Source organism: Dasypus novemcinctus, chromosome 23 (assembly GCF_030445035.2).
Source record: "Dasypus novemcinctus isolate mDasNov1 chromosome 23, mDasNov1.1.hap2, whole genome shotgun sequence".
NCBI lineage: Eukaryota > Metazoa > Chordata > Mammalia > Cingulata > Dasypodidae > Dasypus > Dasypus novemcinctus.
The window spans coordinates 4,298,189-4,319,669 of NC_080695.1; the positions used below are offsets into that span (position 1 = coordinate 4,298,189).

General features: G+C 40.1%; 1 protein-coding gene across 4 annotated transcripts in view; it reads right to left on the bottom strand.

Moving 5' to 3' along the window:
• Positions 1-20,075, bottom strand: part of LOC101418673 (zinc finger protein 709-like) — a 28,640-nt gene extending 8,565 nt beyond the window's left edge. Inside the window, exons 1-3 of one of the 4 annotated variants that reach the window (XM_071211115.1) lie at positions 19,914-20,041; positions 19,261-19,446; positions 14,058-14,233 (exon numbers count right to left, since the gene is read on the bottom strand). Coding sequence is in view for 2 of the 4 variants with exons in the window: in XM_071211118.1 (XP_071067219.1) it covers positions 14,058-14,084 (27 nt within the window). In the remaining 2 variants the exon portion in view is untranslated. Of the gene's footprint in view, positions 1-14,057; positions 14,234-19,260; positions 19,447-19,913 lie in introns of those variants that run through there. The other 3 variants (XM_071211116.1, XM_071211118.1, XM_071211117.1) reach the window with 3 other exon arrangements.
• Positions 20,076-21,481: the final 1,406 nt, after the last annotated feature.

Here is a 21,481-nt window from a genome sequence, read left to right on the forward strand (position 1 = left end):
TGGCCACTGAAAGACACAGCTAGAGTTTGAATTTTTTCTTCCTGTATCCCAATTTTGAGTATCTTAAGCATTACATAACACACCTAGGTATTTACATGGAATGTCACCTCTCACTTCAGTATTCAGATCCTCACTGTTGTCAAAACTTCCTCTTCATAGAGTTTGTTAGTTACATACATGAACAGCAAACCTGTTCAAGGAAATCTCCTTTTCATTGAAGGAGTCATTGAACCTGTCAGATTTTCTCTATGTTCTTGGCTAAGCTATAAGAAATTAATTTCAAGAGAAACCTGGGTTAGTTAGGCTAGTGACTTATTGGGGAATGGTCAGAACAGAAATGGGAGAAAATAACAGATCATAGAGCCCAAGTAAAGAGGAAGGGGCTGGAGAGTGATAAAGACAGTTGACAGACTACAATTCCCCGTTACAGATTATAAATCCCCAGGTTTACTTGTGTATTGATCCAGGTGAGGGGTGAAGAAGGCCAGAACAGTGGGCAGAAGGCAAGAACAGGGGTCAAAAGGCAAGAGAGGGTCAGTTGGCCTTTGCACTTCCATTTAGAAACATTATCACACCCTTTTGCTAATGACAGGGGGTAGTCCCATCTGTTTGCTGTTTTAATTGACTCCCCCACCAATCAATCCCCCAGGAGGAACCTATGATAAGGCCCCTGGAGAATATCCAGGGATTCTCCTGACTTCAGAGGAAATCTCATTCAGAATGGGATTCTTGCAAGTTTCTCCAGCAGCCATCTTGGGAGTACCAATTTCCACATGTTAAATGGTGGTGGTTTTTCTGCCAGGTTCCAGATCTGTCTATTGATTCCTTAACTTGCCTGCTTCAAACCTACTTCCCAAACATTATCTCCCAATTTATGCAATATTTACTGCCAGATGTATTCCAAACATGCATATTTCAGCATATGTTTCATGAGAATATTTTTTTAAATGTTTAATTTTTTAAAAGATACTTAGATCATATAAATGTTACATAAAACATGTAAGACAGGGAAGCAGATTTGGCTCAACTGATAGAGCATCTACCTACCACATGGGAGGTCCAGGGTTCAAACTCAGGGCCTCCTGACCCATCAGTGGGCTGGCCTGCACACAGTGCTGATGTGCACAAGGAGTGCAGTGTCATGCAGGGGTGTCCCCAGTGAAAGGGAGTCCCATGCACAATGAGTGCACCCTTTAAGGAGAGACATGCCACGTGAAAAAAAGTGCGGCCTGCCCAGGAGTGGCACTGCACACACAGAGAGCTGACACAGCATGATGCAACAAAAAGAGACAAAGATTCCTGGTGCCACTGATAAGAATAAAAGCAGACACAGAAGAACACACAGCAAATGGACACAGAGAGCAGACAACTGGGGTGGGGGAAGGGGAGAGAAATAAAATAAAAAATAAATCATAAAAAAAAAAGTAGGACATTCCCATATGCTCCACTCCCTCCTCTCCCACAATTTCCCACAATAACAGCATCCTTCATTAGTGTGGTACATTTGTTGCAATTGATGAACACATTGGAATATTGTCACTAAGTGTGTATTATAGTTTACATTATAGTTTAAACTTTTTCCCATGCATTTTTGTAAGTTATCACAGATATATAATGGCCTGTATCCATCACTGAAACATCATTTAGAACAATTCCAATGTCCCCAAAATGCCAACATATTGCACCTATTTTTTTAAACAGATATTTTGATTACATAAACATTACATTAAAAAATATTGGTGATTCCCATATGCCCTAATCCCCACATATCCCACATCTTCTCACATTAACAAGTCCTTCATTAATGTGGTACATCCACTGCAATTGAGGAACACATTTTGTAGCATTGCCAATACGCATTAATTAAAGTTTACATTCTAGTTTATTTACACTCTCACCCACATAATTCTGTAGGTTATGGCAAGATATACACTAGCTTGCTCTGTCATTACAATGTCATTCAGGACAATTCCCAAGTTCCAAAAATGCCCCTTTATTACCCCTGTTTTCCCTCTCCCATCCCTCAGAACCTCCAGTGGCCACTGCCTCCACATCAATGATATAATTCCTTCCACTGCTAGGATCACAATAGGTCAAAGCAGAAAACCAGTAAGTCTACTTTAGTCCATAGTTCATTCCCCAATCCTGAGGATTCTGGGATGGTGATGTCCATTCCACTTCAAGTTAAGAGAGGGCTGTGGGTGGGGCAAGATGGCATCTGAGTGAGTGCACCTCATAATCTCTCCTGCAAAGAAGTGGCTGAATAGGGTCAGAGTCCTGCTGGACCAGGCTGTTTCAGGTGCTTGCAGGGCAGGAGGTGTCTGGATGTTAATTTGGTGAGACAGTGACAGAAGAGTTTCTTGCAAGAGGTGGAATTTTGGGTTTCTGACATGAAGGTCAGAAGTTGTAGGTGGGATGCCTCCCCTTAGGGTTGGCACCCAGCTGCAATGATCCCTGAAAACTCTGTTGTGCTGTGGTGTTCCCAAACCCCATGGTAACCAGATGAGTGATTCCCAGGTCTGTATCCCCTAAACCCTGGTAGATCACACTCCAGAGACTCACACACATTGAGTCTGCAATACCATGACTTCCCATTCCTGAATCCACCATGCCCTGAAATCCACCTGAGGTCCTTGATTACCCTAACCCTCTGCATTTTTTGTTGTTTTTTTCTATCCTTGAGATTGGAGGAGTGTACCAGCTGACCTGGGGAGAGTCTGGGAAGAAAGGAGAGATGAATCTGCTGAGGAAGCCCAATTTACCTAAAAGTCCTGGGATAGGAAACTTGGTCTGTGACAAGGTGGAGTTCAAAAATCAATTAGACCTTCCCTAGCACACTGAAGGGGGAGGGAGTATAGGAGGTGTTATCCAAGCTTCCAATAGCATATTGGGAGTTCTGGTGAAGTGTAGGTGCTCTCACACTGGAAATAAAGAGTCATAGTCTTCTGTGTTGAGTTGGTTCAACAAGGGCCCACTTGTATCTCTACCAGACCTCTCAGGCAGCTTTCCTGAAGCCCTGGGAGAGAGAGAAGTGAGGAAGGGAGAAAGGGGGAAGATCAGATACATAAGTGTTTTATTTAACTGCAAAGAGGATTCCTAGCTTAAAATGTTGGGTCTTTGTATTTTTTTTTTTTTTGTCACAGTTGCTAATATTGCATTGTCTCCTGGTGTTTCTCCCATTTTATCCCCCAAGGTCCTTTTTCATTTATTTAGTTTCTTTCTCTTTTTCATTTTCTTGCTTGTTTCCCTCACTTTTCTTTGCTCCCCCTTTTACTCTTCTCTTTTTTTCTTTTCTCTCTTTTTCTTCTTTCTTCTTTTATTTTCTTTATATAATAGGTGCTGCAGGGAGCACTTCACATTTGCTCTGTTTCCTCATCCTCCATTTCCTCTTTTCAGTGTGTATTGATTTTGGGGACCTACACTATCCCCTTTCCCCCACATCTTGCTATCCTCCATCATCTACTGTTTCTCTTACATTCCACCTCCCTTTCTTTGGCCCCCAAATTGTCTGACTTTTTATTTCTAATACCTTTGTTCTGTTTTCTGTCTTTTACCCACTCTTGATATTATTGTCTTTCTTTTCTCTTTCTCTCTCTCATGAAAACACTGGCCTTTTAATTCATACTATATTCTTTCCCATATTCAGTTGACTGTCTCATTAAAGGTATTGTACTTACTGTTATAATGCTACACAACTTACATGAGTCTACTATCCCTTCTCCAAGATCTCACACTGTTGCTCTTTATTACCAATACTACTTTATACATTTTCTTTTCTTATTCATTTTGCTTTCCCTAGCCCTAATATTTTCCTTCAAAGAGAACTTAGCCAGCAATAAGAAAATATAGTAAGAAGAACAAAGTGACAAAGAGAAATCATAACACTTATGCACAAACAACAACTAATTAATCCCCAAGACTAGACAAAGAAACTAAGGAACTGATTAAAACCATCAAGATAAAATGATGACCAGACAGCAACAAAAACTACAAACCAAACCAATAATCAGGAAAACATGACTGAATCCAATGAACAAACAAAACACCAGGAAGGGGAGCAGAACATCGGACAAGTAATTAAAGATCTCAAAAGATATATCAGAGACCAACTTAATGAAGAAAATGAAGAGATTAACAATATGAAGAAAACACTTAGGAAATAGCAGAAATATGAAAAAAGATAAGATATGATGGTGATGAACATCACAGTTCAAGGAATCAAAAATACACTCTAAGCAAATAGCAGTAGGTTAGAAAAGGCAGAGGAGAGAAATAGCAACATGAAAGACAGTACATTTGAAATCAAACAGATAGAATTGATCGATAAAAAGATGGAAAAAATCCAGCTGTGTTTTAGGGACCTGGATGACTATGCAAAACACAAAAATATAAGTATTATAGGCATCCCAGAAGGAGAAGAGAAGGGAAAGGGGACAGAAGGGGTGTTGCAGGAAATAATGGGTGAAAACTTCCCAAATCTACTGAGGGAGATGGGTGTACATGTCCAGGAAGCAAAACACAGCCCAAACACCATAATTCCCAACAGGCCTAACCTAAGACATATACTTGTCAAATTATCCAATGCTCAAGACAAAGAGAAAATTCTAAAAGCAGCAAGAGAAAAGAGAACCATCACATAGAAGGGAGGCTCTATAAGATTAAGTCCTGATTTCTCACCTAAAACCATGGAGGCAAGAAGGCAGTGGTATGATATAGTCAAGGTACTAAAAGAAAAAAAATTTGAACCAAGAATACTCTACCCAGCTAAGGTAGCATTAAAAAATGATGGAGAGTTCAAAATCTTCACAGATAAACAGAAATTGAAAGAGTATGCCAACAAGAACCCTGCCCTTCAAGAAATACTAAAGGGAGTTCTGCAGGAAGAAAGGAAAAAACAGGAGAGGTAGAGTTGGAGGAGAGTGTAAGAGCAACAAAAAAGACAAAAAGAGAAGGAAAAAAAAAAAGGCAAACACTAGTCCAAAGAAAATATGGCTAACATCAATAATTCCTTCAAAATAATAACACTGAATGTGAATGGATTAAACTCATGTGTCAAAAGATTCAGACTAGATTGGATAAGGAAATATGACCCTTCTATATGCTGTCTACAAGAAACACATCTTAGACCCAGACATTCAAGGAGGTTGAAAGTGAATGGCTGGAAAACAATTTTACAAGTAAACAATAACCAAATAAAGGCAGGAGCAGCTTTATTAATATCAGACAAAATAGACTTTAAATGTGAAACAATTGTGAGAGACAAAGATGGAAATTACATATTAGTGAAAGGGATAATCTTTCAAGAAGAATGAAAAATCATAAATATTTATGCTCCTAATAAAGGCACCTCCAAATACGTGAGGCAAACACTGGAAAGTAAGTGAAAGAATAGATGCCTCTACAATTAATACCACTATCAACTTTGGACAGAACATCTCAAAAGAGAATCATTAAAGTAAAAACTTTGAAAAGTATATTAGAGGAGCTGGATCTAATAGACATATACAGATCATTACACCCAAATACAGCAGGATATACATTTTTCTCAATTGCACAGAGATCATTCTCCAAGACAGACCATATGCTAGGCCACAAAGAAAGTTCAATGCATTCAGAAAGATCAAAATCATACAAAATAATATCTCTGACCACAGTAGAGTGAAGCTGGAAATCTGCAAGGGCCAGAGGCCCAGATTTCACACCAAGATATGGAAATTAAAGAGAACACTCTTAGAGAAAGAGTGGGTCAAAGAGGAAATCTCAAAAGAAAGTAATAATTACCTAGAAACTAATGAAAATGCTAACACAACATACCAAAATTTATGGGATTCAGCAAAAGCAGTACTGAGAGGGAAATTTATAGCCATAAATCCATACATCAAAAAAGAAGAACAAAACTGAAGAACTAACTGCACATTTTGAGGAATTAGTAAAAAAACAACACAGAATCCCCATAGAAAAAGGAAAGAAAGAAAAAAGATAAGAGCAGAACTAAAATGAAATAGAAAATAAGAAAGCACTTGAAGAGATAAACAAAACCAAGAGCTGGTTCTTTGAGAAGATCAATAAAATTTACAAACCCTTAGCTAGACTAACAAAAAAAAGGGGGGAAGATACAAAAAACACAAAATAAGAAATGAGAAAGGAGATATCACCACTGACCCCACAGAAATAAAGACTATCATAAGGGCACACTTTGAAAACCTATTTTCCAACAAAAATGACAATTCAGAGAAAATGGACAAATTCCTAGAACCACATAAGCACCCTATATTGATGAAAGAAGAAATTGATGATCTCAAAAAACCAATCACAAGTAAAGAGATATAATCAGTCATTAAATACCTCCCAACCAAGAAGAGCTCCAGGCCAGACAGCTTCACAGCTGAATTTTACAAAACACTGTGGGAAGAGCTAACACCAAACTTGCTGAAATTCTTCCAGAAAATCAAAACAGAAGGAACATTACCTAACTCATTCTATGATGCCAACATTACCCTAGTACCAAAGCCAAACAAAGACACCACAAGAAAGGAAAATTACAGACCTATTCCTCTAATGAACCTAGACGCAAAAATCCTCAACAAAATACTTGCTAACCGTATTCAACAACACTTTAAACGAATTATATACCATGACCAACTGGGATTCATTATGGGTATGCAAGGATGGTTCAACATAAGAAAATCAATCAATGCAATACACCATATAACAGATTGGAGGGAAAAAAATCACATGATTATATCTATAGATGTAGAAAAAGCATTTGACAAAATACAGCATCCTTTCATGATAAAAAAACTGCAAAAGATTGGAATACAAGAAAATTTTATGAACATAGTAAAGAGTATATATGAAAATTCTACACCCGACATCATTTACAACTGTGAAATCCTTAAATCTTTCCCTCCAAGATCAGGAACAAGACAAGGATGAACACTATCACCTCTTCTATTTTACACTGTCTTAGAAGTACTTGCATGAGAACTGAGACAAGAACCAGATATGAAAGGCATTCAAATTGGAAAGGAAGAAGTCAAAATTTCATTATTTGCAGATGGCATGATCCTATACATAGAAAACCCTGAGAGATCTACAACGAAGATTCTAGAACTCATAAATGAGTTTAGTAAAGTCACAGGTTATAAGATCAATGTGCAAAAATCAGTAGCATTTCTGTAAAACAATAATGAGCAAGCTCAGGAGGAAATCAAGAAACAAATACCATTCACAATAGTCAATAAAAAAATCAAATACCTAGGAATAAATTTAATCAAAGATGTAAAAATCTTATACACAGAGAACTACACAACATTGTTCAAGGAAATCAAAGAAGACCTAAATAAATGGAAGAAAATTCCTTGTTCATGGATGAGAAGACAAAATATTAAGATGTCTATCCTACCAAAACTGATCTACACATTCAATGCAATCCCAATAAAAATCAACACAGTATTATTTAAGGAACTAGAAAAACTAGCTAGGAAATTTATTTGGAAAGGAAAGAGGCCTTGATTAGCCAAAGAAATATTAAAAAGGAAAACGAAATTGGAGGAATCACACCTGACTTCAAAACATGCTATAAAGCTACAGTAGTGAAAACAGCATGGTATTGGCACAAGGAGAGACACACAGACCAAAGGAACTGAATTGAGAGTTCTGATATAGATCCTCATATATATATTCATATAATATTCAAGAAAGCTGGCAAACACTCTCAACTGGGAGAGAATGGCCTATTCAAATAATGGTGCCTAGAGAACTGGATATCCATATGTAAAAGAATGAAAGAGGATTACCAACTCACACCTTATACAAAAATCAATTCAAGATGGATCAAAGACCTAAATATAAGAGCCAAGACCATAAAAACTTTGGAAAGCAGTGTAGGGAAGCATCTACAGGAACTTTTATTGTTACAGGAAATGGCTTCATGACATTCACACCAAAAGCACTAGCAGCAAAAAACAAATAGATAAATGGGAATTCCTAAAAATTGAAGCCTTCTGCACCTCAAAGGAGTTTGTCAAGAAAGTGAAAAGAGAGCCTACACAATGGGAGAAAATAGTTTTAACCATACATCTAATAGGAGATTTATAACCTGCATATGTAAAGAACTCTTATATCTCAAAAATAAAAAGACAAAAAAAAAACCACAAAACATTTAAAAAAATGGGAAAAAGATTAAACAGACACTTCTCCAAAGAAGAAATACAAATAGCTAAAGAGCACATGAAAAAAAATCCTCCAAATCTCTAGCAATTAGGGAAATGCAAATCAAAACTACAATGAGATATCATCTTATTCCCATAAGACTGGCAGCTACGAAAAAACAGAAGACTACAAATGCTGGAGAGGATGTGGAGGAAAGGAAACACTCATCCACTGCTGGTGGGAATGCAGAAGGATCAAGCCATTCTGGAGGATAGTTTGTTTTTCAAAAAACTAGCTATAGATTTGCCATAATACCCAGCAATTCCACTGCTGGGTATATACCCAGGAGAACTGAAAACAAGGACACACACCGATATACGCACACCAATGTTCATAGCAGCATTGTTCACTATTACCAAAAGTTGGAATCAACCAAAATGCCCATCAACAGATGAATGGATAAATAAAATGTGGTATATACATACAATGGAGTACTCAGCTTTAAGCACAAATACACTACAAACACATGTGATAACATGGATGAATCCTGAGAACCTTATGTTGAGTGAAGCAAGCCAGGCATTGAAGGGCAAACACTACATGACCTCAATGATATGAAATAAGTAAACCAAGCTGCCTCAGAGAGCTAGAGCCTGAATGATAGGGTTAAAGAAAATTGGGGGGTAGAGGAAGGATGTAAGCTGACACCTACATGGGTGAAATCTATGATAAGCTGGAGGTATTTGTACAAGGAAGGGATAAAATGGGGGAATAGGGTTACCTTTGGGTGGGGCTTTGTGGGCTTGAGGGAGGCTTGGGATGGGAGGATGGGTAATATTGCCCAAGAAATTGGGGGGAGGGTGGGGCAACATATGAAAATAGGAGATTGTCAGGTGTTCATTGAAAGTATAATGCTGAGAAAACCTTTTCAAAAATATAATAAGGAAGGTTACCTGTTTAAGATGCTTAAAGGGGATAATCTGATGCAGGACAGGCTCCTAGGGAGTGTGTGAGTGCTCATTTTGCCATAGTGGGTTATATCATTGGATAGAGACCTATATAATGAGAGTGAAGGTATACCCACATCCTGGGGATGTTCTCAAATAGAGGGAATTGTATCTCTTGAGAGAAATGGTGGCTCCCAATGCATTAGGGCAGTTGAACATGTCAAGCCCTCAATGCAGTTGCAAGTATCTCTGAACATGGCTCTTCAAGCAATGAAGATTGATTGTCACTGTGGGCCCTAAGGGGAGGGGGAAAGAGATATTGAAAAGATGGAATCAATGTAAGTTTGTGGGTAATAGAAGTGTTGAACAAGATTACACAAGGATGGATATAAGACATGTTAAATTACACCAAAAATATATAGGGGCTGATAGGCTAAGATGTAAATATAATTTAAAACATAAGATAATTAAAATTTAGAAAATTGTATAGTCTAAAATATAAATCACAATGCAAACACAAATGTTACCTTGTTTGAAAGCTATTGTCTCAATATCTGTACATCAGTTTCAGTAAATATAATATGAATATGTAAAAAGATTATTACTGTGGAAGGGAAAAGGGTTTTATGTTGGATATGTGGGAGTACTGTATATTGTATATATGAATTGCTGTGATCTAAAACGTTTGTGAAGATAAGCTTAATAATTATGGGAAAAAAGGGAAACAAGAGGATGTAGACACTGAGGAAAAGACAGAAGTTGGCTTGCCAATTTGCATACAGGGCAACACTTACTGCAGTGATGGAAGGCAAAACATCAAAAATAAAGCTTTTGCATTTAAAAATTTTTGATACCCCAATTTATTTTTACCTTAATTTTTCTAAATTAATATGCATTCTATATCTAACCTTTAAACTCATGACTCTATTCAATTTTACTATTAATGGAACCTGGCAATATATTGTGCTTCATCTTTGAAGAAGTTTAGGATCATAAAGAGTTTCAACAATGGTAGGGGAGGAATACTGGTGTGGGATGTTATTGACAGAGGACACATGGTTGGCAGGGAGTTCTACAGGGCATATATCCAGGGTACATAAAAATGTTTGGATATTTTCATAGTGATTACATTAAAAACAAACACTGAGGGAGTGCTGAGTTCCTACCCAGGGGAGCTCTATCACAGTCCCTAAAGGAACAGCAACAATCCCCCAAGGGCAACGGCAAAGACCAAAAAAGAAGGAAGGTCCAACAATGAGCCCTTGATACTAATGACTATGCTTGTGATCCTGTGTACCTGAAATAAGAACAAGGCCTAGAGCTGCAGTGTGCCTAAGAGTTACCTCCTGAGAGCCTCCATGTTCCTCAAATGTGGCCAGTCTCAAAGCCAAACTCAGCATGTAAATGTGTTGCCTTCCCTCCAGTGTGGGACATGACTCCTGGGAATGCGCCTCCTTGGTGCCAGGGATTACTACTAAGTACCAGCTGATGATGTAACTAGAAAATGACCTTGAATAAAAGGGTCAACTCGGACCAGCAGAATATCTCAGTCTACATATAATACCAGGAGTTATAAATGCTTTTTGACCTGAAGAAAAGGGGGAAATGGAAAGGACAAATGAGTTTTGATGGCTATGGCTCTCCAAAAAGAGCCAAGAGGTTATCAGATGGGTTACCCTTATGCACACCTCAGCAGAGTCCCAGAGACAGGTAAAGTAGATACAACCCCAGGTATTGGTTCTTCTGAGGGCTACAGAGACCACAGGTTTTATGGTCATGGCAGATGGAGTTCAGTGCCATGTCAGTTGGCCCTACTTTGGAGTTTGTGTTTCTGTGTGATGGAGGTGAACACAGATGTGATCTTTTTCCACAAGTCTCTCCTGTTACTTTTACCAGATCTGTAGTTGTTGTTGGGGTTTAGTGTATTCCCAGGGTACCTGACTCTCTGAACTGACCATGTGATAGCCAGGCCCTGAGCCTCAGCAGATTTGCAACTCCTACTCTCTGGTTTATTGGACTTACCCCAGCTAACATGGAGGTGAAGAAGGTCAACCACCACACCAGGGAGCCAAGAGTGCCTATGACTGAAAGCAGAATTGCATCCAGCATCCATGTGGAATCTAAGCCCCCTCTTGATATAGATGTCGAGTGGACACAACCATTCCAAGGTCCACATGATGGAGGAATAGAGTATGGATTAGAGTGGACTTACTGATATTCTATTCATGAACTATTGTGATTAGTAATCAAAGAAAATGTGGAATTGGTGTCGAGAAATTGGCCATGGTAGCCGCTGGGAGAAGGGAATGGTAGGAAGAGATGTAATGTGGGGGCATTTTTGGGTGTTGGAGTTGTCCTGGGTGGTGCTGCAGGGACAGTTACCAGACAGTGTATGTCCTCCCATGGTCCACTGGGTGGACTGTGTGAGAGTGTGTGCTATGGTGTGGACCACTGACCATGAGGTGCAGCAGTGCTCAGAGATGTATTCACCAAGTGCAATGAATGTCTCATGATGATGGAGGAGGTTGTTATGGGGGGAGGAGTGGGATGAATGGGGTGGGTGGGTGTGGAGACCTCATATTTTTTTAATGTAACATTAAAAATATAAATAAAGACCAATAAAAAAGAGGGCTGTGATCCATTAGGGCTGAAGAATGGAAAGCTCTTGCTCGCAGCTATAAACTTTCTTGGTTCTTTGGTATGGAAATTGTCCAGTCTCACCTCCTTGTTAGTTGTCCTAGGTGGGTCCAATGAACTGGAGAGTAAATGTTGCAACACCATTGAGATTCAGGGCCCAGCTGGCACAAAGACAGCCCAAAGATTTAAGTCTCTTGGATGTACACCTATCAACTCTAATACTAATTATAGTTTCAAATTCAAGAACAGAAGAACCATGTGTAGGGAAATCACAACTAAGTCCAACTGTATCACCTTGGGGAGCATAAATTCCAAAGTAGGGCACATTGGCAAGGTACCAAACTCCTGATTTATCTGACCTGACTATAGTGTCAGGATGTCTTCAGAGACCCAAGGAGCCCTGCTATTTGGAAAAGTAGCTACTTTGACCATAAATGAGATCCTGCTGAGACATGCATAATCATAACCTCTGAAATGACCTCCCAACCCACTTTGAAGTGTCTTGGTCATATAAATTCATTTGTCTTTTACATTTTCCCCCTTTTGGTCAAGGTCTTTTTCCAAGAACATTTCTGATGTCATTGTATGTACCCAATGTGTCAATAGATAACTTACTATTTTCCATATCTGCCCACATAGGAAGTGACTTTAATTTTCTGTCATGTTTATTACTGCACGTGACACAGCACATTACTAAGCTCTCACTTATGACTAATACACAATCACAACTCCTAGTGCTTTCAAATATACCTGGGAAAAAGACTATATCTTGATAATTGAGTCATTCTTCCATCTCCCATAATACTTCACGTCCCGTAGCTTGAATCCATATATTCTCACATTTCATATTACTTTTACCAGAGGAGATTAATCCCATAATAACTAGTTGAATGATGTCATTTTAAAATATCACCTCAACTTGGCACCACGATATCTACAGTTATTCCTGCATTCATACCCATTAGTTACTTCTCCTCTCTCATTGAAGAGCCTTGTCACATGTTTTAAGTTGCATATCTCCAAGAGAATTACAGGCTTCCCTGTTCCTTTCTGAAGTCATTACTAGCAACTGCTCTCTCTTATCACACTCAATCACCTCATCATTTAACCTTATTGTTTCTTTTCTTTTATGAACCAAAATGCCCCTTGCATCTATTTCATCTCTTGTGCCTGATCTCCTTTTCCTTCTTTCATATTCATTCTACATAAGCACTTTTATGCTTTACTCACACACCTTAAAGAATGAGTTAGTAGCATGACAGGCTTCCTCTTAAGTAAATCATGCTACCATCTCCAATAAGCTCCCCATGAATAAATCCAGTGTGTACTTCAGTCTATAACTTGGAAGTAAAGAATTGGACCTTTTGGGAACTTTCTTTTTCCTAGACTTCTCTGACAGTTCAGTCCTGAGTGTATTCCTTCTTGTGTTCTGCATGGCCACACTCAAACAGGATTATTAGACTATCTCAAGGCTGAATTGTATGTAGCCCCCTTTCTCTCCCACTTCTGTACACTATCATGACAATCACACATCTATTCAATTGCTTTAATTTACTCCACTGTTGGCTCAAAACTGAGTGTACATCTCTATTTTCATAGGTAAAGGCAAAAAATCCAACATAACTCAAAACAATAATACCACCAGGAGCCCACAAATCTAAAATAAATTCTTTTTCTAGAGTTAACTCTCTGATTAACCTAGATGTCACCCAAGGTGAATATAATCAAGATATGCCACTTTAACAAAGTATTTCCTTCAAATTAAGTAATTTTAAGTTAGGACTTCTCCAGGCATCCAAGGATTGAATAAGAATTCAGTTCTCAGAAACATTCAAACACATTCATATTAGTTATTATTTCAGCACTGATCACTAGAACCACCCTTCATTTCTGTGGAAATCTCCTCTAAAAACTTCCCACATCATCCTCATGTTCTTTCAGTCTTTGTTTTGTCATTTCCTAAGATATCTCATCACTGAACCCCAACCAGAAGTATCCTTTGCCCTTCCTATAGCCTACATTAAAATTCTACTATTCCTTCAGGTCACTCATATAATTTTTCATTGTACTATTATTCATTTGTTTGTTCATATTTTGGTCTCTCCTCTGGTCTAAATGCATAAAATCCTTCCTTGAGTGGTAATATATTAAAAGAGTCTCCCTTTGGAAATGAGCAAATTATAAATCCAGAAATATTATATATCCACAATAACTTTACCTGACCTCAAACTGCCTTTATCCAACTGCCTGTAGTCAAAGTAAATAACACATTCTGATTAAAAAGTAAATCATTTACAAAATAAATGAGCACTCTCCCACCTGGTTAAAATTCTCTCCCTTATTCATGAGAATCCAAATGAACTGAGAATGCAAGGAATCCAAAGTCTTAATGAGGCTGCTTTCATCACAAGTGTAGTTCAGAGCTTCTTTCTCTCTAAAAAAACCAGCACTTCGATGGCAAACTCTCTTTTAATGTAGTTGTAACAGCATCAGTCCTATAATTCAAAAGACAAAACTAGATTAACACAGATGTTAGTTAAGATAAATCTACTCAATGCACACCTTGTGTCATTCACTTCCTTCTAAAACTCTCAAAACCAACCTTTCTGCTTCTTCAAAGATATGTCACACTTTTATGGATTTTGGTTGTCTCGGGAAAATACTCTAAAGCACCTATAGCAAAAAGTTTCTTATTAATCTGTATATGTAAGAGGAATGGAAATCTACCAATATTTTCTGAGTCACCCTTGTGACTATATTTGTGCTGAAGAAACAAGGAAAATTTTTATTGTTCTAGAGTGTGTATACTTTACTATCAAGCACATACTGATTGCATAAGGCAGCCATCTACAATTTTCTTCCACCAAAAAAGATGAACTCTGTACCCTTACCCAACCCTGCTTTTCATCAGAAGGAAATTTAGTGAACAGTTATAACAGGGGTTCTTAACCATTTTTGTTCCAAGGACCCCTTTGCCAGTCAGGTGAACAAAATGGACCCCTACTCAGAATGTAGCAGCACATAATTTTATGACACAACATCAGCATGTCTTTAAATTAAAATTTTCGATTCAAATTCACAGAGCCCCTGCAAACCTGCTCCTGAAATCTCCACAGACCCTGGTTTAGAGCCCCTGATATACAGTGATTTCATCATGCTCTGGAAGCAAAGAGGGTTCCTCACATCTGGTATGCCAGTTGAAAATTGTGCACAAGTAACTTATCTCCTTTCTGCCATTTTATTCCCATATGCAGTTACTTTATTAAGATAAAGGTTTACACAAAAAGGACTGAGCATGAATATTTTAAAAATGCACTTGCATATTTTCATGCAAAAACAGCCATTAGTAAAACAGGCATAATTATAAACTTAAATTAATGCTGTCTAAATTAACTAAAGAACCTAGCCTTTACAGGCCCAAAATTTTACCTTAGGCCCTCTGTTTATTCATAGCATTTATTTTAGGAAATTCAAATTCTCCCCATATGAAATTTTTTCCTGGCAGACCTATCTCTGAGAATAAATTGAGAACATTGTTGCACAATGACATGACCCAATTTGTAAATCCTTAATGCATTATGCCAAAGATTACCTTCAACAAATGAAGGACACTTTTCCTATCCCACATGACAGACACTCCATTAATCATAATCTGACACCTGGATAAAGGATCTACTGGAAATGACACATACAAATACAGCCCTAGATCCTGATTAAAAGGAACTCTGCCAAGTATTCCTAACTTCTGGTAATGCAAATTTATTACAGGGTGTTGAGCCAGCGGTCCACTTTACTCAACAAAAAAATGTTCTACCAGACTCCTGGAGTAATTTTAGAGAGTTAAAAATCCAACTAGCCAGGAAGGGAAGTAGACAATGTCACAAAGTAGACTACTTATTCCCAAGGTAACAGATCAAATGCTAGCATAAACAAGTCCTCACATAGACTCTACCTTACAAATACTCATAATATATAAAATCTTTATATTTCATTATGCTTTGCCCTTGCACTGGCTTGGAAAGACAATGTCATTGCCTGTTTCTACAAGGACTTTTCAAAGGAATGTAATGACTGTTTGAATTGTCACCATAAACCCTGATATATGCACATTGCAAGGGACCCCACAGTTCTACCCATAACAAATTTCTTTTTTATCCCAAATGGTTCAGTCTCTTCAGATCAAATTGCACAATTTGGTTCATATCAAATGTGAATACTAGACCCAAGTCTTCTTTATTCTGCTTTAAAATTTCTTGGACCTGGAACCTTGTTACCAAGAATTAAGGACTAGCTTAAATTTATGATTATTGAATCATTATACAGATGTTTCTTCCCCTTATTTTTTCACTATATTATAGAATAGTCCAAAGCTAATACCTGAAATTACTGAAACTGGCTAGGTCAACCTCACCTTTCTTTATGGTTATTTCAAATGAGGCACATCCTTGTGTACACATACTATTGTGATGGTTATTACAGTCTGATCTTACTTTTGTTTATGGTTATTTGAAAACTAGGTTTGTGTATTTTTACTATCGTGATTATAACCACTCCACCCTCCTCTGTTTGAAACCATAAAAACCTTAAACTCCTCCAAATCAAGGAGGCAGATTTTTGGGCCCTTGCTAGACCAATGATCTCTTTGCTTGCCTAGCAAATAAACTCTCTCACTTGGAAACCCAGTGTCTCAGGAATTGTTCTTTAAAGTGCATTGGAAGGAAAGTACCTGTTTTTGCTCAGTGTAAACTACATAATAGACACAACTGACTGAGAGAATTATAAAGATATCACAGAAGAATTCGGAAAACTTGCCATAATAGTCTACATACTTCCACAAACTACAAGTTATATTAACAATGCATGTCCACTTTCAGGTTTAGGTTACTGGATCTGCAAAATATTCACAACACAAATAAATTCTGGTAAGCTTTTCATTTATAGTCTCAATAAGACAGACCCTTGGACACTAAGGACAAATGATAGTATTCCTACTAATAAATCTATAAACAACATCACATTGACTGTACTTATATTGTTCTGCCAGGCAATAATTTAAATTTTTTTTCTAAGATTTATTTTATCTATTCATTTTCCTTCCACCCCATTGCCTTGTATTCACTGTCTGCTCTCTGTGTGTTCTTCTATGTCTGCTTGTCTTCTCTTTAGGTGGCACTGGGAATTGATCCTGGGACCTTCCAGAAGAGAGATGTGCTCAAACTCTTGTGCAACCTCAGCTCCCTGGTCTTCTGCATCTCTTATTGTCTCTCCTCTGTGCCTTTATTGTTGCATCATCTTGCTGGGCCAGCTCTCTGTATGGGCCAGCTCTCAGCACTCCACTCAGGCCAGCTCACCATTATGGCCAGCTTGCCTTTCAACAGGCAGCCCTGGGAATCAAACCCTGGACCTCCTCTATGGTAGATGGGAGCCTGATCACTTCAGCCACATCCACTTCCCCAGTCAATATTTTTATTTTGAAAATGTTATCAGATAGTTGACTGGGTTGTAAATTACCTTTATAGTTGATAAAATGCCTGGGCAATAAGCATTTTGTCACCTCACAGTCCTTTAGGAATTCATAATAAATCTGAAACTTCTCACTGGACTACTCCCCTCAAGCTACAATCTCAGGGGAAAGAGAATTTACCCAAGGAGGTAATGATTCTAGGTTTGGTTCTTTGGGCAGATTGCTGTTATCTTGGTTTAGGGCTAACACAAATGAGAACAGGATTAGACTTACAAAAGGAGAAATTACTGAATCTACTGCTAAAGCTATAGCTGCATAACAAGTCATTAGATTTGTTACTTATTACTTGTTATTTATTAGCTGCACAAGGAGGCACTTTTGTCATGGCCAACACCACCTGTTGTATTTGGGTACATACTTCTGTGGAGGTTAAGGTAAAAGTGAATGAAATAATTAAATGCACTACCTGATTTAAACAGGTAAGGCCTTCCTTTTGATCACTTTGATTTCATTTGGGTCAAAACATGGGAACTGGGCTTAGGCATATACTATGGGTGGGCATTTGGACATTTTATCACTCATAGTATTCATTATAATCTCCCTGGTGGACTGTTTTTCCCAAGGATTTGAATGTAGGTCACCAACCACTTGTGACCCAGCAAATGATTTCTTTTATGTCTGGGATGATCTAAAAATTATGATTATGTTAAAACTGACATCATGACCATCGATGAGCCCAACATGAAAACAACTAGCAAATATTACCCCAAGGCCTTCGGCAGTAAATGAAAACGGGTTCAACACCTTACATTTTTATCACAACTCTCAATGGCTGACAGCCAGATCAAACTGAGGTGAGATAAATAAATTACACAGACCCTAGATGGAGACCTTTATGCTAAGCTCTACATCAGCAAACTGAAGCTTAACTTAATTCCTATCTCTTATAAGCGCTCCTTTCCCCAATACAAGAAACATAACAGCCTGCCGTAACTTGCCAGTTTTTCCTCTCTTCCTTCTTCAGGAAACTTCATCTGTTCTCTTTGTTTATGTGTAGAATTTTGTCCCCTGTTCCTATGATTTGTTTAAAGTCTCTTCCTCACTTGGTTCCCCTGTTACAGACTAGCGATATCGACCAGACTCAGACTCTGAATAAAGTTCCAATTGAGAGCTTTATTAGCCACATGGTGACTGCCTTGTCCTACACAAAAGGGAGAGCATCCCTGAGTCATGGGGGGAGTTTGCTTATATAGGCTTTTAGGTTCAGGGCGGGGGGCAATAGCTCAGCAAGCAAGCACATACAGAAGCAGGTGTTTGCAGTTAATCAAGTGCTGGGAATTCTATCAGGGGAGACAGGCTGTCAGGGAGTTCTTGTTATTTACAAGGGTCTGGGTCAGGTTGGTCTTTTGGCAGGGGCTGATGACACTTTCTACAGGAGGAGGCCTTGAGATAAGGTTTTATAGTCAAACAAGCTTGTTACAGAAGCGAGATATAGGCGGTTAGGGGGCTGTGGAATTTCCCTCTCAGGTGGGGGTGGTCACAGGCTCCTACTTCTCCACACCCCATTTTCCTTACACTTTTCATTTCTGGAACTCTCCAGTCCAGCAGGTGTTCAGTTTAATCCTCCCTCTCCATTTTTCTCTGTGAGGCTTTTCTGCCTAAAGTTTCTTCCCTGCTAGGTTATCTTGCCTCAGAGAGTCATTGCAGAAAAGTGGGACCCTCGGAAAGGTCCATTCTGCATTTGGGGAATTCAACCCACACAAACTGGATGTAGTGATGGCATCGCTCAACCACAGCCAATATGAGATTTTATTCCCTACCCCCCCCCCCAAATGGGGGCCCATTTGCTTCCAGCACCCCGCAGCAAATTGTTTTCAGCACTGGGTCTCTGTGCCTGGATACACACGGGGCCCCAACTCACTGCTGTTAGTTCCCCGAAAACCTCTTTCCCGGGAGAGAGGGGTCCAGGCTGCTTGCTGCAGAGCCCAGAAGCTTTGCAGGGCCCCCGCTGAGAGGGAAGCGAAGAGGACCAGTTGGTCCTGGATAGAAGTTTCCTACCTGATACTTTTCTCTTTCTTCAATTCGGCATTCCTGGAGCCCCTCTCCAGTCTTTACCATTTTGCGGAGGTGTTTTCTGGGAATGGCTTCCGGCGCTGGTTGATGACGTCACCCGGCCACCACTGATTTTTTTTTTTTTTCCCCCAAGAGTTACCGGAGATTGAACTCCATGTAAGCGTAAGGCCACTTTGGGAAAATCGGAATAGAACTACATTAAGAAATAGGAATTGCAAGTACCTGCAGATAGATAAATACCTCAGGGCTGCCACTAAGGAGAGTGCCAATAAATAACTTTGTCTGCAGATAAATAAATACCTTAGGGCTGCCGCCAAGGAGAGTGCCTATAAATAATATGAGACTGCTCACAAGAAGAGTTTTTTTTAAAAAAATAGATATGCTATCTTCAGCTAACCGCAGTGTTCCGCTTCTGTGCCTGCTTGCTTGCTTGCTTATTAGTAGATGCCCCTTTCCTAAAAAGCTATAAAACCACCCCTTCCCTGAGACTCGGGGCTGCTCTCTCCCCTCTGCATAGGGTGAGGCAGTAGCCACATGGCTGATAAAGCTTTCAACTGGAATTTTATTCAAAGTCTGAGTCTGGCCAATATCGCTGGTCTATAACATCAGGACAGCTTATATGGGAAGCAAGACCTCACCCACTGAGTTACATCCACTCTCCAATGATGAGGTTGCGGCTCGCTGGGTGAGGAGTCCGCAGAGGGCCGCAGGCAAGTAACGACGAGGGGAAGAACCCACACGGAGACGAGGCTGACGGCGCAGGTCTGATTTAATGAGGAAGTGCTTGACAGTATAAGCCCGAGGGAACGGGGTGGGGCTAGCATGGCGTGAGAGCGGATTGCTGAGCACGGGCAGAATACCTTATATGGCCAGGAGATGCGGCGCTGCAGACTAGTGGGTGGAGACGGGCGGAGGTGGGCCAGTAAGGGGGCGTGGCCGGGGGCAATGTGAGGGCGGAGTCACCCGTACCAGGCGGAGGGCGCAGTCACCCATTCCCGCCACCCCTCCCGGGCAGCTGTGGCGCCTTACAGCTGCCCCGGGCTGGCCACAGAGGTTAACCATACCTCGGCCTGCTTCCTTTCCTCATCTCCCCCTTCTTACTTATTTAAGGACAACGCTGCGGCAGCGATAAGCCGGTTTTGATTACGCAGGTGGGAGAGGGCCGAGAGCGTGCCTTAATAGCAATAGCTATGAGGAGAGTGCCTAATAGTGCCATGCCGTAGAACAGCACGTTAGCAAGTTGGAATAGACTCGCAAACGTTTGGGCTAGCTGGGTAAGGAGGTTGGCAGAGACTATAGGGACGGCAATGTTTTGCGGGGTGGTTATATGGGTTTGGAGGGAGTGGGAGGTAGCTCGGGAAGGGGGTTTCGGAACATGTAGGGGTAGGTTACCGGGCAGTTGCGGATGGTGAAAAGGAGCGCATCAGGGGGAGGCTCAACAGAGACGTTAAGTGGGGCTTGCCGGGGTAGAATGCGAGGATCGCACGGGAGGCTGAGGTTGCAGGAGGAGTGAAGGATGCGGGGGAAGAGAGGGCTGGATGGTGTGAGGAAGAGGAATCCGGGGGGCCGCTGGACGGCGGCCCAGAGCTCCATGCCTTGACCTGTGGTGGCAAGCGAGAGCATGATTATAAGCAGGGGTATTACGCCTTGGGGTTTTTCAGCGATGTGTTGCTGCGCCTTGGCTTGGTGGTAGAGTTTGATGATCGTGTCTAGACCATCCTTCTCCTCCATCGATGCTTGTTTCAGTCGGTGACACAGGGCTCTCATGCGGCGGCATTCTTTCCTCGTGGTTGGCCGCTGTGGAGGTGGTTGGTTTGACGTTTCAGCCCGGGATCCAGATTGGCTGGGAGGCATCTTCTGGAAAGACACAAGCAAAACCTCTCCCTTGGGTGAGGAGGGGGCTGGGCCCTCTCCAGACATTTGTTTCTGGATCCTTCCAGTGGACCATCGGCATGGGCGTGGGCAAATAGGATGGTCCCCAGTGTTTGTGGATGGCCAAGAGGCCCTTGCTGTCAAATGTGAGGAGGTTAAGGTGGATGAGACATGCTGTGATGATCTCATCTGGAGTGTGGTGGGGATGGGTTTCCCTCTCCTTTTGTATTAGAGTTTTCAGGCGATGGTGTGTGTTTTCAATGATGGCTTGTCCTTGAGGGTTGTATGGGATGCTAAAGTGGTGTGTGATGTTGTAAGTCTGAAGAAATAAGTA